The 16,962-nt window shown below is 41.7% G+C and overlaps 1 protein-coding gene across 1 annotated transcript in view; it reads right to left on the bottom strand.

The window, feature by feature from the left end:
* Window positions 1-9,865: 9,865 nt before the first annotated feature.
* Window positions 9,866-16,962, bottom strand: part of GLIS1 (GLIS family zinc finger 1) — a 174,553-nt gene continuing 167,456 nt past the window's right edge. The window contains exons 10-11 of the mRNA XM_057367011.1: window positions 13,436-13,603; window positions 9,866-10,380 (exon numbers count right to left, since the gene is read on the bottom strand). Coding sequence (XP_057222994.1) covers window positions 10,244-10,380; window positions 13,436-13,603 — 305 coding nt within the window. The 3' untranslated portion in view covers window positions 9,866-10,243. The remainder of the gene's footprint in view (window positions 10,381-13,435; window positions 13,604-16,962) is intronic.

Here is a 16,962-nt window from a genome sequence, read left to right as displayed (position 1 = left end):
ATTTAAGTATCTGTTGCTTTTTAAAGAAGAGAAAATCCTAGGACTGAAGTACTCTAGAAATTCTGAAAAAGTGAAACCTTATTTAGTTAGCACTGAGCTGTGACCCCGGGCCGCACATCTCCATCAGACTGGGAGTGGGATTTTGTGCCAGGAGGTTGTTCAGTGCCATGAACTGTTCAGCCTGGTCCATCCTGGGCAAGGGGAGGGATGTCACAGAGTCCTGGCAAATTCCATGAGCAGAGCCAGTGCAGGATGGGGCACAGCTGGACTGGCTTCCAAACACTTGGCAAGGGCTTGGGGAGCAAATGCTCAGAGCTGAGAATTGCTTTYGTGCAAGCATGTTGGCCTTGTTCTCCTGGGACATGATCCCTAAAGGCTCAGCTAGGAGGTTTGGGGGAGCACTGGGCAATCTGCTAAGCTGCATTAGCTGTAAAATCCCATATATAGAGAGAAAGAGGTTTAACTTKGTGTGTGTTTTCCTTAGTTTAGCAGTGCAGAGCAGCAGGCTGTCCTGATTACCCAGYGTTTCCCCTGACACAAACCAAATGGCTTCCAGCTTGAGGAACTGTCTGTTGAGTCCCATGTTTATTATAAATCCAGGAGATGAAAAAAATTRTTTCAGTTTCTATGTTTTTTACAGCATTTCCCACCAGAGAACACTAATACTTGTAAAACAATAAATGCTGTAGTATAACATAGCAGGACTAGTAAAATTCTGAACAGTAGATAAAATTATTTACAAAAGACCATTATGATTTCTTTTAGAGAAATAATACTTCTCCAGCATTTAATTTTAAGATACATGTGGCAGGCATAATTTTTCGATGTTACAAAAAGGAACATAAATAGAAGTACRTGTGTGCAGTAAGGTACATTCATGATTTAAATCACTTCTCTCAYTAAAAATAATTTGCCTCTGTGTTTAGTTTCATCTCTGTCCCACCAGTTTCTGAAAAGCAACCACTTTCCTAAGCAATTTAAGTCAAAAACATCAGCATCAAAACTCCAGTGTCCCACTTGGGCTGATTTTAAAATAGGATTTCATGGGAAGACTGGGTAWGCAGAGGATCAGAGGGAAAGTTGCGTTGTTTTGGTGCAGAGAATGGGTCAGTGACATTTCTCCAGTTAGGCTAATTTGTTCCCTGACGAGGTTTTTTCCATTCTTGCTGTAATCCTGAATTCCAGTGCAGATGTTGAGTGYTGCTGTCAGAGGATGGTGGTTGGAAGGGAAATGCTTGGCACTGCKTCTTGTTACTCATTGTGCAGTGAGGTCTGAGCCAGCTTGCAAGATGGGAAACTGCACATGAGCATGAAGAAGTCTAGTCCTGAGAGCAAAATGCTGGAATCCAYCACCAACCTGCATGTTTCAGCCTCGTTTCTCCTTCTTCTGTAAAAATGCAGGTGGTGGCTCTAATGGCAGAGAGGTAGAAGCTGTGTTTCAAAGGATGCTTGAACTCTGACAGCTTTTTCTGTTGATATTCCCTGCAGATTAATTTCCACCTGTGGAAAAGCAAAAAATTGAGACCCAACACAACAGGCTCTGCCACTTACGAAGTCCACAGTCCTACCAGTCCAAGCCAGGTAGGTTTGCTGATTGCTCCTGGGGAGCAGTGGTTTTCACCAGTGTAATCCCTAAATAAAAACTGGGGTATTTTCTGGCTAAAATACACTGGAACTTCAGCTTGGAACTGACTGTAATTCAGGTAGCTGCTTCATCACATGCAATCAGCCAGCTGAGCTTCTCTAAAATTTCAGATTGGGARGGGAATAAAGTGACTCAGTATGAACTGTAGAACTTCCTTTTTTGTCTTTTCCCCAGAGTGARTTCTACCCTTTTCTATAAACTTGGATTTTCTATAACTGTTAGAACCACTTTGGCAAAAGGTTCAACATTTGACAGTTTTTATTTAGATGTCGACATGTGGTTTTTATATTCTTAAGTTTAGAGAGATGGTGATTTCTGTCGTTTGGAGTTTTTCAGATGTTTAACTTGTAACTGTTGGAATCTGCTGGGTGTTTAAAATGGATTTGAGAAAGGAAGTAGGGTATTAGTTTTATTGGGAAAAAGAGAAGAAATATTTTTWAAGTTCCTTTAAACCAGTGTTTTTCTGTCATAATACAGAAAAACGTATTTATATTGATTATGGTGTTCGATACTGCATAATATAAATGCCAATTGGGTAATATTGCTGCAGTAAAATATTCTGTATTTATTGTATAATAAATGTTCCACAGAAATAGCGTATAATGTTTGAAAAAAAATAAAATAGGATTAGAGGGAATCTATTGCATGGCTAAAGCTTTTRTGTTGTGCTAATAGTACTTCAAAAACCATTTTCTATTAAATAGACTGTTTCATTTGTATTTGCCATASACTGTGAACAAAATGGATATTTTTAAAGACAGACTTTATCATTGTCTGAAGAAGCCTTTAGCCAGCACCAAATTCATATTCCCTCTCTCAGTTAATCATAGTCTTAATTAAACAAAGCCAAGCTGAATAGGAAGGCAGTGAGATAATTTTAGACCCTTAATCCATGAATATAAAATCCTTAATCCACAGATATAAAATCATTTTCTAAAATTGGGAGTGAGCATGTTAACATGTATTACATGTAGGGAAACTGAGGCAGGCCCAGACTAAATTCGCTGGGGTTGTGCTCAGGCCAAGGCAGAGATGCTCCAGCCCAGGGTGGCTCCGGGTGCCAGCACCRCTCTCCAGCCTGCAAACSTGCCGGGGCCTCTGTGCTAGCGGGMGAGCAGCAGCCTTTGAACAACTTGTYTTAATTATGTGAGGAGCACGCTAGCTTTCCACAGTCGCCTTTTAATCTTTTTTATATTTCTGTTCACACTCTGTCACAGATCTGTGCTGCATTTAATTACCACGGCTCGGCTCGTGTGCGGTGGTGAACACAGGATGGGGACGGGGCTCTTTAATTGCCGAGCCAACCCCYGTACACCTTCTTTACCTCAGGCTTAAGCAAATATGGAATTCTTTGGGTTGTTGGTCACAGAAAATGCTTGCAGATTTGTATTTTCAAGACAGATSTGGTGTTTAGAATAAATCAGAAGGATTTGCAGCCCAGCCATGCTTTGCCTGACAATTCCTGTGGGATGCCCAGTTGTCTGTGCCTGATCCAGACTGTTCTCCAGGAGGGCACCRTGCCTTGGGCTGTATGAACAAGAATTCTTCCCCTGTCCCTGCTGCCTGCAGAGCATGAAGGGCATTGACCCCTGACTGGGTAATGCGTGGGGCCCATCATGTTCGGTTTCCCTAAAAAACAGAAACCTCCAGCACATCCCCCTACTCCCTGCCCCAGAGGAGTCCTGTGCRCCTGGTTCCAGCCTGGGGATACCTTTCTGTCTTTCTGGAGATTGTCGAGATATCACTGGGGTGGCAGAGCACTTCATGGGTTTGGATCTGTAAACGGTCCTGGGATCAGTAGAGGGAGCCCAAGAACACGCAGTCTCAACAGCAGATTTCAGCCCAATGCAGTTTTCTGGGTRCTGAAGTGTTCCTGACATAAACTCTCTGCCTTTGAGTGTTGTAATAACTTATTTTTAAGACCCCAAACTGTGCAGCGGCTGTGTGGGGCCGCTGGGTTGTGCTGGAAGAAGGAGGGCTGAGAGGGAGAGCTGTTACTAACAGGAATCTCTTTGGGATGGGACTTTTTTCGTAATGAGTAATGAGATTAGCCCAGAAATCCAAGGTGTGCCTACATGACCTTCTGGTGCACCTGTTTGGCTGACCACAGACCTGTCAATAAGTCTGGGTAAGAGGCAGGATTGGACTTGGATGGAGGGAGGGGTTAAGCAAAATTGTGAAAAATGTTTTTGTAGCTGGGATTTGCTGTGAGGTCTTTGCATCAGAAAAATACTAAATACTAAAAATACTAAAATGGACATTATCAGGATTGTTGGTATTCTTGTTTTGTAACTCCATTTTATTACTTCTGACTGATGAGATTTCATAACAGCCATAACACCCATGTAATTTTTGAGGRAAAAGAGTTGTTAGACAATCACTACTCCTTCTGGCAAATTCACTTGGAAAATTTGTAATAATTGAAATTTATGTTGATTTTYAAGCTCTTATTGATGGGGTTTTAACTGCCAAAGGAGCCCTGAAAGCCTGACCTTGAATAAGAGATGGGCATTTTCAGAGGCAGCAGGCCTGGGCAGGACGTTTTCATACCTTTATGCCAGAGCCGGAGCTCCCTCTTGTGAGAAAGAGAAATATCAGAAAAGTCCAGGACTGTCAGCTGGAAACAGGCAGTGAAGGTGATGTTGAACAGGGAAGCAGTTTCCTGTAAGTCTGCACACACCTCCATCCACTGAGACAAGAAAAAAGGGAATTTGAAGCTACCAGCTTGCAAAATTTGAAAGTGGCATTGTAATTTGTACATAGCTGCGATCTGTCAGAGTTCTGATGCTTGATAAAAATAGAGGAGTGTTTTTCAATGGAAATAATTCCCCCATTCCACGACCCCCAGTGACTTTTGTCTCTGGCAAAAAGAGTCTAACTTTATGTGAGCTAATAAAAAGCAGAAAATAAAGGAATCTGTCAGAACTGATAAATACTGTTTGCATTTTTGTKCTTGCTGTGCTTGGTGCTGATCAGCTGTGATGAATTGGTGACTCTTCTGCCATCCTCAGCACAGAGCATTGGAGCTGGGCTCCCTCATGTCTGTGCCAAGACAATCTCCCTTGGGAAAGGGGGGTCTCTGGACCGTGCAGTGGGTRCTCAGGGTACAATGTGATACATTATCCAATAGAATGATATTGGACGTCTTTAGGTGTATTTTAGCTTGGGAACATTTATGGAAAATTCTTGGTATTTYGTGAGATCTGGTACACTTCAAAGGGGGAATAACTGTGTTTCAGAAGTATTTTTATGAGCCTTAGGATTAAGTTCTTTCTGGCAGGTGTGATTTAGTGGCAGCCAAAGGGGTGACAGTGGCCAGCAGCAGCCTGACTTCACTGGGGAGAGCTGTGGCAGGGCCTGGGCAGCCCATCCATCACAAGAGCCCGGCAGTGGGGGGACCTCCCCCCTTCCTGCTGGGGTCACACCTTACCCATGCCCACTGCCAAGGAGGAGCTGCTCCTTACAGAGAGAAAACAAGTGTTTAAAGAGTCTTCTACAATATTTGTTGGGTTTATTTTGCTGTTGATAAAAGACCAAAACTCCCAGATTTGCCTTTGCACAGCTGCCATGACTTTACCAAAGCCGAAGTRTTTGGGTTGATGCCTCTCAGCTCATCCCCACCAGGTCCTGCCACCTCTGTCCATTTTTCACCAGGGAAAGGACATCTCTTGCATGTTACAGACCACCCCTCAAAACCAGGGTGCACCCAGATGGTGGCACCTCCAGGGACTGACACACTGCTTTTCTGGGATGTACTTTATTAAATCAACCTCTTTCCCCTCTGCATGGCAAGAGTTAATAGTGCTAGTATAAGAATATTATTCCACAGGATTATTTTTTTAAAATTATCGTTTTTCTTACAGCAGGGAACATGTCCAATAATTGATGTGGGAATATTAATGCAATATGTATGTTATCAATTTAGAAAAGCAGAAGACATATTTCCTTAAGCTTCTAATCATTTATACATATGACCTTCATTTATAAAGCAGAAGGGCTCTTCCAGAGAGCTACAATTTGCTTCAGATGTTTAGCTTGGGTATTTTGCTTTACCTTCTAACTGCCAAGTTTAGGATTATTTAGCAGTAAAATTAGAAATGTGGATTTGAGTATGTACCAAAGTCCTGACAGGTGTTAATGGAACTCAAGTTGAATATTTTATTCTTTAAATAGTAAAATGTAAACCTGCATTTGTTTAGCTTTGCCTTCCTGCCAACTGTATCAGGTATCTTGTGTGACTAGAATCACTGTTTTCTGTACATGGTCTTCATGGCAGTTTCCAGTGCCTGTTCCCAGCTCAGCCTGTATTTATAATCCTRACAGATTTCAGCTCCACAGAGAATKCCTKAGGCAAATGTGTGATTCTCAACCCAAAGAGATAGGGAAAAAACTCATTATGCAATAAACCCCAGATTTGAAAAATGTGCCTGAAGATGCAAATAGACACCTAAGAGGATTTCTCAAAGCAAATWAAATCCTGGAGATGAAATTAAAGCAATTTAAGGCAGTTGTATTTAAAACAAACAAGTAAACAAAACCAAACCACTTAGTCCCCCTTTGTTTTCAGGTGTTCAGACACCTTTAAAAAATCTGTCCCTCAACCCATTGCAATTCAGCAATGTCACACTGGGTTGTATTCAGGGCAAACTCTGATTCAGAGGGATTTCTTTTTTTCCCAGTGGTCTCCAGGTTTGTTGTGTAGGGCATGCTTTGTTTCGGACAGGAGCACTCACTGGCTCTTTAGGAAAGGATGTAGAATACTGGCACAGCACAGGCTCAGCCTTCCTTATCACAGGAGATGTGCTGGGACGTATTTATTATATCTGCATTTTGATGTCCATCAGTGAAGAAGTGGTTCCTCAACACCTTCCCATGACAGGCTGATTCCCCCTTTTGGAGGCATCTTTTCCTTCTCAGCACCTGACTGAGGAAGCAAATTTCACCTCAGTGGGAATCCAGTAGAAAGCTCAGTGTTGTAAAGCCTTTAGCTCGATTGGGGCTTTGTACAGTTTCGATGGTTTAAAGAAACATTCTGCCATGGCTGAGTGGTTTTCAGCCCATGGAACTGAGACAGGCAGTCGTGCAAGGCTGTGACAATCTATGGCTACAGCCCTCCTTCTGCTGACTCTGGGCCSTGGACTTCCAAATCACCTCAGGGAGTTTGCAGTTTGCTTTGAAATTTAACTAGAGAGGAGCTTTTCGTGTAACTCTGCAGATCTCAGAAGGGCTTATCTCAGGAGGGAATATTCCAATGGCTTTGTGCTGTCAGTGAATTCAATTATATAGGCTGGCTATTTTTTCATCTTGTGTTCCACTGACCTAATTTAATACAAATACATTACTTGAGAGCAGAACTAAAATCATGTAGGTTTTAATAAGATCATAACAAAACCCATTGAAATCTTTTGCTCTTATGCAATTTAAATTCAATTTACAGTCACTGTTTATTTTCACATACTTGGTTGTTGTTTTAAGCACTGGGGTTTTTTTGCACTGCTTGCGTAACTTTGAGCTATTGCAGTATCAAACCGGTGCTCTTAATGTGCTCTGGAATTTGGCTTTTTGGACTTTGACCATTTAGAAAATGCACCCAGTTGAAAGGACAGGCTCAGAAACAGGGGAGCCTTTCCACCAGCAGCAGCTCTTCCTGCTGTTGGGTGCGCACATAAGTAGAGAATACGATCTGAAAATGGATCTGAAAATGGACTCACCTCTCTGTCCTTTCCCTGGGAGCACATCCCATCCCTGCTGCAGGCTGTGGCCATTCCTGCTGCAAACCTGAGCCTTTGGGGCATGAACATTCCTGTGCCCTGTTGCCACATTGGAATGAGGGCATTACAGCAGTGTTATTTTGTCCTTAAATGGCACATGTTGCACTCGATGATCACGGAGGTATTTTCTGGCCTAAACGATGCTGTGATTCTGTGTGCACATCTCATTAGCTCAACCTGCAAAGGCCCCTCTGGAGCACAGCAGGACCGTCACTTCTGTAGCTTGTGAGGTGCTGCAGCAGGATGAGAACAGAACAAGCATTTTGGTTTGCTGTACAATGAAAAGCCTGAGCTTGATTATATTAAAAGCTTTGAAGCCCTGCTGAATGTTTGGCTTCCAGCCCAGCTGGTGGAGAGTGCAGAGAAGTGCCTTTGCTGCTTCAGTCTCAACTTGAAATTCATTTTCTCTCTCTCAGCTTGATCAGCCACCGGAGGTCATCTTATTTCAGTTGTTCCTAAAGCGTCCTGCATACACAGAGTACAYGCACAGGGGTAAACGGGGCTTGCATTCACTGGGGAAATGATTTGTAGCTATTTATAAAGTAGTGTTGTAATTTATTAGTTCAGTTCTGTTGCTTAGATTGAAAAAGTATCTGACAGTCAACTGGAACCAGCAGTTCCATTTTAATTCCACAGGGTAATAATTTTCTACTATTATATATAAAGCCTTACTCCAGTTATTATATATATTAGTTGTTGGGGTTTTTACAGCACCACAACGAGAAACTTGCCAAGCAATAAATTCCATTGAAAGGTTTCTTTGTGTCTTTAGGAAAAGCTTACATGAGATACTTCCCTACTTACATGTAATAAAAGGAAATAATGAGGTACACAGCACACGAATAACCATTAACTTGTGCTATTGTGCATTTTAATGGCTTTATTATGGATAACTTTCCAAACCAGACAGACTCAAACAAGTGCYTTTGCATTTCTCTGAATCTATCCTTTTAATTTACAGAAAACCYGATTCACACAGATTGTGGAATTAAATCATCACCCCAGCTGCTATGCTTTAAGTTTCCCAAACCTTTATGAATCATTGTGTGGTTTTAAACAGCCTGGTTGTTGTGACATAAGTATTTTTGTAATTGATCAAATATGTTTAGAATTGGCTGGTTTATATTTTTAACTTAAAAAATGTCATTTTTAGAAGAATTYATTTAATTTTTAGGAAATTGAATTAATCTTGTTTTTAAGTCACGATTTCCTTTTTGTGTTTCCAACTAATTGCAGCGCAGGAATTATTTTGATTCTTGTCTCAGACATTAGAGCTTTGTTGGGCTTTGGATATTTTTCTAAGTCTCCCTTCAAAAGCCCTAGTTTTTCCTGCTTGTCAGTTATTAAGCTACCTGCCTCCTTGTTTAAGGTTCTGGGAGAGAGTTCTGCCCACTTTCRTCTGAAACCAAAAAAACCCCAAACTCTGACGCATCAGAATAAATAAACAGAACAGAAAGCCAAATGTGGCTGTGATCAGAAGCAAAGCCACGTGTGTAGGCTTAGAGCACAGTTTGGAGCCTTTCTGCATTTCAGTTCTAGGAGAGGAATGATGAGTCAGTGCTGCCAGGGCTGCTTGGCCACAATTAATGGGTTTGCAGCTGGCACGGGGCGTCCTTGAGAGCCAGAGAGCTTGAGGAACCCTCRCTAGAACAGGGGGGTCAGGTCATGTAACCCATGAACCTTGGTCTGTAGTGACTAAAACTTCCTGAATGTCTAAGTTTCATTCAAATTTCTTGAGGACAGAAAGCTAAATTGGATACAGAGGCGCCTTCATGTGCACTAACAAGGTGCAACCAGGCCCTGGAGAAACAAGTGCACAGTGTTAGCTCTGTGGTTACCCTGCTTAGCCTCGGCAGGGGCTGCTGTGAGGGCACAGCACCCAGGGCTTTCTGTGTTCGCAGAGGCACAGGGGCACCAGGGATCCTGATGCTCCCATAGCAGCAAAACTGTGGGGTCCTGGGACACAGTGTCCTGTTGGACCTGAGCTGTGTTCCACATTTCTGGGGAGAGATGAAAAAATACAAAGTACCATCCTCAGCCACACACTTGGGTTCAACCCAGTTTGGGCGTTTCAGTGGTGCCCTGTAGCAGCCTGGGTAACTCTGTAAGTGAACAGACATGGATTGATGCAGTCTGGACAACCTTACTAAGCTAAACTTGAAATGGTTTGGAAATGAGAACATCTTTTTCTTCACATACATGTGACCTGTTCTAATGTCACAGTGACTGAAATGTCACTGCCTTGTTAAAATCCCTCTCAGGCATGTTAAGAATATATCAGGGGGCCCAGTGGTGTTAAGAAATGACAGTACACTTGTTTCCAGTTTTTAATGCTTTCTTGTAAAACTGAAAATACAAAACCAGCTGAGCAAATGTAGATCTTTATATACATGAGGTCTGTGATTAAAAAAATCCTTTTAGTTTAAAAAAAAAAAAGAAAGAAGACCGAACCAACAAGTTAAATGAAAAATGATTAAAGGGAACAACATTCTCAAATTGAAACATACTTTCCAAGAAGAAAAACCTCTTCTTTACAAGTTTATTATATAACTTACATTTACACTTTACTGAGAAAACTTACAAAACAAGCTGCTTGAAATGCTCCTCATTCCCTTAAAGCATGAATTTCAAAGTGCCACAGCAAAGGAACAGGTTCCAATATTACCTTATACAGACTATTCATGTATAAAATGGTTTGGTAAATGTGAGGTGTTCATTTAAATGAGCACATATAGGGATACAGACTAAATAAAAGTACTTGAACAACACCTTTGTTATTACATACGCAGTTATAGGTATAATAAAGGAAACAAGGCCAGCACTGCTCTTAGGTATCTGTGTAGATGGAAGGAATGTGATTCAAGCAGTGATCAAAGGCGCTGTTCTGGAAGAATCCATTTTCATCCGTTCCATTGGAGACCATGTCTTCAGATACACAYTGTGCTTCAGAGATCCCCTCATAGCCTGGAAGAGTGACAAGGGCATGGACACGAGTTAGTGCCACGGTGCATGCAAGGAGGGAAACACAGCTTGGGGCCTGGGATCACACAGGACAGCACAGTGTTAATGAAAGACAATGGTGTTCGGCATCAATGCCTTGCCCAGGAGATGCACAAACTCCAATGGATTTTTGTGTCATCATGGCTGGCGCTCCCATTCATTCCTGTGGAAAGCTGTGCACTTGCAAGTGAAGTGCAAGTATCAGAGCATGGCTCTCTTGGGACTCACAGGCATTATCTGAATAGGATGTCAAAACAATGAGTGGGCAACGATCCTACTAAGTGTGCACTACAAGTGATGCAGTCCTCTTGTTTTGTGTTTTTCCTTTTAATAGCACTTCGAAAAATTATTCCATGTGTCTTCCAGCTGCTCTTAAGACCCAGAAGAAATCTGGATCCTACATTTACTGGCTCTCCACATAGTGCAGGTCTGAGGAAGCACGGCTGGGGCAGGTCAAGCTCACAGGATGTGTGGAAGGAGCTGTGAACCTCAGCCCACCAAAGCCCACYGGCTCCTTCCCAGGCCAAGATGGCTGCTGCTTGCCACTGCAGTGGGGAACAATCTCTCTGTCCTTCTTGCACAGTGCCAAACCTCCACAGCTGTTACAAACCTCCTGAGCTGCACATCCCTGTGCAAACGAGCAGGTCTGAAAAGTTCCTATTATGATCCACAAGAACCTGCTTTTCAACTGGCCRGTCAAGGCCCACATGCACATGGTTCATTTTACTGCAGTCCACCTCTTCCTTACTTCCCCTCTGCCACGGGAAGGTCTCACCCCCCCTTACCTTCATCCTTTATACATTTTCTGGTTTACCTTGTACCACCTGATTTAGATTTAGTCTTTAGAAAAGCATCTGTGTGAACTTCAGCACAACATTCTGACCCTTGGACTGACCCAGGGACCCCAGAGCCCACCTACCACAACTGGAACAGCAGCARCAACATCAAATCAGCTGAGGGAGCATGTGGAACAAGCTGCAGTTTAGCAAATGCCTGTGTCCTGTGTGCCTGACACAAAAAGTCAAGCCCTTACACAGAGTGGTGACTCCATGTGTGGATTGGCTGATCCTCATGGGTAAAGCACTCAACATGGCTCCACTCTCTGCTCCATGGAGGGGGTCTGTGGGGCCATTGGGAAATGCCTGTTTCTCTGTGCCTCAGTGGAAAATGAGGCCATTTCTTCTCCTTAGCCTTCCCCTTGTCTTTTCCACCTGCCCACACCTTTGCAGGTGGGTGTGCCTGGGTAGGGCTGAGCCAAACACTGCCCAGGCTCCACAGGGGCTTCAGGGTTGTGTGGCACCACAGCAGCAACCAGGAACAGATCCTGCATCCTCCATAGCCAGTCCTGGCTACAGGAAAACCTGTCCACTTAATTGGGGATATTTTACTGTCAGGTATGTTTTTATTATTGGAGATCAAATTCTCTACTTATTTACATTTCTGTGTTTTCCTATGACGTACKAATTTACTGTTGGTTTACAGGTCAGATTCTGCTGTCTGCAGAAATSTGGCACACAGTGAATGTCCAGAGGTTCTGGAGGATGACCTTGGTGTGTTTATCTGTGTTGGGCCAAGTGGAGTGAGCAGTATTTTGATAAGTTTTGCGAGTGTTTATGTTATGCTAATTTCTATTTGATGAGCCTGTATACAGGGTGGATACACAAGCAGAGATGGATAAAACCCAAGATAAGCATACACCCCAGAAATCATTATTAGATTCCAGATAGAGTAAACTATCCAAAGTCCTGAACAGAAAATAAAAATTTATTGACTGTTAATGTGATTCATGGAACAGCTGTTTGCCAGTCACATTTGGCATTCCTGTGAGATGAGATCTCATTTAATATTAATGGTGCTGTAAAAGCCTGAAAAAAAATTAATGTGTAGCCTTGATGAATCTTGCAAACCTGAATGGTTCTATTTTACACACTAAAAGATGAGATGAGATTTATATATTTCATACATGTTTATGTTTCAGCCTTTTAAGTATTTGCATGCCTCAATAACCACTCTAAAAACAAAAATATTAAACAGAAACATTTCWTGATCGTTTAGGCCCAGACAGAAAAATCAACTGTTGTTGAAGTTGGTGTCTTGCCACAGTATTATTCTTTACTGCTACAATTTCTTTTGGAAAGTTTATTTAGTCTGTTCTTTAAATATTGCAGGCTGTCAATCTAAACTTGAAATTTGATGTTAACATGAAAAAAAACCTATGTTTTAGTAACATCAAACTTATGAGTAACACTAAAGAATTCAAAGTTGAAGCTGAAACTTCATCTTAAATGTTTCCCTTGTGTTGGTTATTGATGCATGCACTTCCCAGAATGGAACAGACAAATGCAGACAAATGCATGCACGCTCRCTCTGAACAGAGTCTCCTTTAATACAAAACAAACAGGAAAGTCAACTCTAATTTTGTGGTCTGACTCAGGCCCCATTTCAAAAAGCACTTAAACATATGTTTCCAGTATCGTCCTTAACCGAGGTGCCCTCCTGAGTGCAGACATGAAGAGAACTTTCCTGGAGATATGTAAGTAAAGATTGCAGCAAATGATTCTGTTTCATGGCTCTGACAATACTCATGTTTTGTTCAATTTCATCAATTCTGTTTATTCTTAATTGTGGTTTTAAAGGTAGAAAAAAAAACTGAATACTAAAATATTGCAGTACTACAGTAATGTAGCCATTATAATTTTGACCTGATTATAAAAGCCTGGCCAAGCACACCTGAGATGTGCAATGAACAGCACACACAATAAATGTGGGAAGTGTCTTGTCAGCTCTCCTGAAGGTGGGTGTTGCCAGAATGGAAGAGACTTAGTCTTTCAGTCAAATACTGCAGGATTAAAATACTAAAAAARAAATTGCTTTCCTTCTGGGATTTTATAGATGCAAATGTATTTCAGGGTTTTTTATACAAACATGTTTTTGTCATAACATTGAATATAAAATGTGTTCTTTCCCCCTCCTGCTACAAATATCATATGGATAATTCTTTATAAGTGGAATAAATTACCTGTTGAAGCTAAAGGTGCATTGAGTATGTGATAGCCATTCTGCCTCAGAGGGTTGAAGCAATGGGATTCCCCTGTGAGCACATCACTGCTGACAGACTGGTCCATTGTTCTGTAGCAATCTCCATAGTGGAAACAGTTTTGTATGGAGTGAAAGCTGCCTTGGTAACCTGAAAGCAGATATTGCACACACAGTTTAACCCTTCTGCAATGCTATTACCTCCACTGCTGTCACAGTATTTTCGTACCCTTGGGGGGGTTTAGTTCCTCAGTTTTAACTTTGGAAAAATGATTGTGCTGTTCTATAAAGTGCAGGAACAGAAGCATTGCATCAAACTTGGTCCCACAAGGTGCTGTGGACTGTGATCCCCATTAAACAAAAATCTCAAGGATGGGCTTCATTTCAAGCAATAGTTCAGCTGAGCAGTCACCAGCATACTTGGTTCCAAGCYCTCCACTGGATCTGGTCCAGGATGCTCAGCTCCTAAGGGAATGTCTCTGTAACAAATTACTGTTCATTTAAATACAATAATGCAGCATTTAAATGCATAGCACTGCTTTGTTTTCAGTTGAGTAAAGTCTTTTCCCATCCAGTGTGTGCTGTGCACTGCTGGAGACAGCACTGTTTATCYGAAATACCTTCACAGGTACCTCAAACTTCCTTCTCAGACTGCACTTGATCCAAATGAAGCCCCTTTCACTGCACACAGAGGGCCACAGTGTGCAGGTAAAACTGAACTACAGGTGCAGGACTGACTCCACATGGATGTTGGGTGAAGACCAAATTCAGCCAGAGGCTCTTCTACTTCTGGCAATTGCTGAGACAGATCTGTACAGTCTCTGCTTGCCTCAGTCATTCTAGGTTTGGGGCATGTTTGACTTTTGTCCCCTACACGACCAGCATTTCTTAGATCCTGCCTTTTTTTAAAGTAGTGTATTATCAGTACCCAGAGTTTGGGTTTTGCCATCAGAAGTTGTGAATGAATTGTAGACAACAAAAGATACTTAACAGTAAAGGACAATAAATTGCTGAGAAATTTTACAAATTATAAATTGTGCCAACATCCTATAATTGTATGTAATTTATTCTCATAAAAATGACCTCGAAGTATGTCACAGTATTTAGACCAACCACGGCTCGATTTAATTCTCTTCCTTCCTCCTGCCTCAGTAACCTCTTCCTGATTCCAGGTGCATTGCACACTAACTGCACATTGCTATCAACCACCCCTTTTCCTAYCTTCTCTGAAATTATGCTCCTTCCCTTAAAAAGCAACTGAAGTCAAGTAAATCAGGCTTTAAGTCTAACAGAATGTGCTTTAGAATTTTTCTCGAGCTACCAGAAAAAATATGGAGCTGTTGTCTTTCTTCCCTCAGTGTTGCTCAGACTGAGACATTTCCTCAGAACTGCTGCAGGAGCTCAGGACAGCTCAGTGACTCCCAGTCACAGCCACATTTCCACATTTCCACATTTCCAGCTGACAGCTCGGCCCCACTCAGCAGAGTGGCTGCTGGCTGCTTGTGCAGCTCTTCAGTCTGTTTGTTCAGAAATTAAATAGCTGTGTCTGTCCCCAGAGCCATATGGGCTGTATGGGGCGTGATGTGTCCCTGACAATTCGTGCAGTGTTCAAGCTCTCTCCTGTTCAGTGASATCTCCTGTACTGCTCTACGTTTTCCCTCTACTATCAAAGTCTGACCAAGCAGTACCAGGCAAAGCTCAGGGTCTGGTCACTTCATATTTGCTAAGGTGRCAATAAATAAAGCCAAGTGAGGCAATTCTTGAGTAGAAATGCAATAAACTCATTGAGTGGTTAAAGATTTGATCTGAAGTTTCCCAGTTTAATATGTGCTTTGGCAGAATCTGCAAGAATTAGTTGATTAATTTCTTGAGAACATATGAATGAACCATTAAAAAATATCTAAATTGTTGATGTCCATGATTAGTGAAGTCCTAATGGATGACTCTTAGATAAARACACTACACACTCTGCACCAAGGCTGCTTGTATTTGCTGCGATGGAGAAGGCGRCCCAAAAATTTGGAAAGCTGAGCATTAAATGATGCATGTCCTTCCTTGGAATAAACAGACAGCCACCTCTATTTACTGCCTGGAGAGGCTGGCTCAAAGAACCGAGGAGCTCTTATGAGAGGTAGCACAGCCCTCTTTTGATGTGGTTTTAGGTACAGTGCTTTATTGATTTGCTCTGATAATTATCCTGACTTTCTGTTTACAAAACACAAACTCCTTGCTGTAAGCCTTCTAAAAATACATCTTTTTAAGATGAGCAGTGAAAAGAAGAGACATTTGGCTTCAAAGAAGGCATAACTGGTTGCAGAGGACACTTAAGTGCATTGCTAGAGAAAAAAAAAATGAACCTTTTCCAGAATGTCTGCTATAGACATCACTCCTAGGGAAGGCATGRCGTGTATTTTCTCTGTCCCTGTAACTGCTGTCCTTCCCTTGTGCTCCCAGGCCTGTCTTTGTTGCATCAATTAAATATCTTCATGATCTGCAGGGCTGGCACAGTGGCTTAGAAAAGCAGAGAGCAGCCAAGCATGACAAAACTGGATTGAAGCTAGTGGGATCCAGGGTTTTCCTACAACCTGTGGTGAAAGGTTATTTTGAAGTGTTTTAAGTTACACTGTCTGGAAATACCTGAAGCAGAGAACTGCYTCAGATTCAAGAGTCTGGAAAAGAACTGCCATAAATAATGAAATCCTGTTTTGGATTGCWGCATCTATCCCTCAGCACCACTATGTGTGATAATCTGAGAAGGCAGAGGAAAAAAAGTGTTCCTGGAACCACCCAGTGAAGAGGGGAGTGTTAATCCCTTCAGGGGTTAAAATACAAAGTAAGCACAAAGGCTGGTCTGGTGCAGACATCCCTGCTCCTTCTAGAATGCAAATCTGTAGTACCAACTTGGCAATAAGTGTTTCACCAATATTTTTTTTGCCACATGGATTTCAGGTTTTCCTTCAGTTTTGATTTAAATAAAAAAAAAATTGAGCTAATTTTCACGTGAAGGATTTACTAAATGCCCTGTCAGTTTAAATGATCACTGTTAAATGTTTTATGTACAGTAGATGTAGAAATATAACAGTTCATAAAGGGATAAACTGAGTTCCAAACATAACATTTAGTTAAAATTTTGCTTTGAAATAATTTGTGGCAGAAAAGCTGCACTTAGCCACTTCACACAGAGCACTGGCTGCCKCTGCTTCTCTTAGGCACAGCCTAGAAAACTTCAAGCAGCTTTAAAATGTATGATGTAATGAGCAAATAACTGGAATATGCCTATTAAATACTATCTTGTTATGTCATGTCATTTACATGYATTTGCAAATAAATCTCAGCTTTTCAAATTCTATAAAATTTCTGACAAGAAATCATGTCAGGTATAAATAACTACAGGATTCCAYTGCCTGCCAAATTCTTTCAGCATGTAATAGTTTCCATGTGATCTTACTACAGCTAGGTTTGAACATATAAATATTGTCAGCTTGTTCTTTCATTATCAATATTTCTGCT

The sequence above is a fragment of the Malurus melanocephalus genome, unplaced genomic scaffold (genome assembly GCF_030028575.1).
Source record: "Malurus melanocephalus ecotype Western Australia unplaced genomic scaffold, MMel_1.1 scaffold_74, whole genome shotgun sequence".
NCBI classification, from domain to species: domain Eukaryota; kingdom Metazoa; phylum Chordata; class Aves; order Passeriformes; family Maluridae; genus Malurus; species Malurus melanocephalus.
The sequence above is the reverse complement of the archived record's forward strand: the minus strand, read 5'-3'. Positions and strand labels throughout refer to the sequence as shown.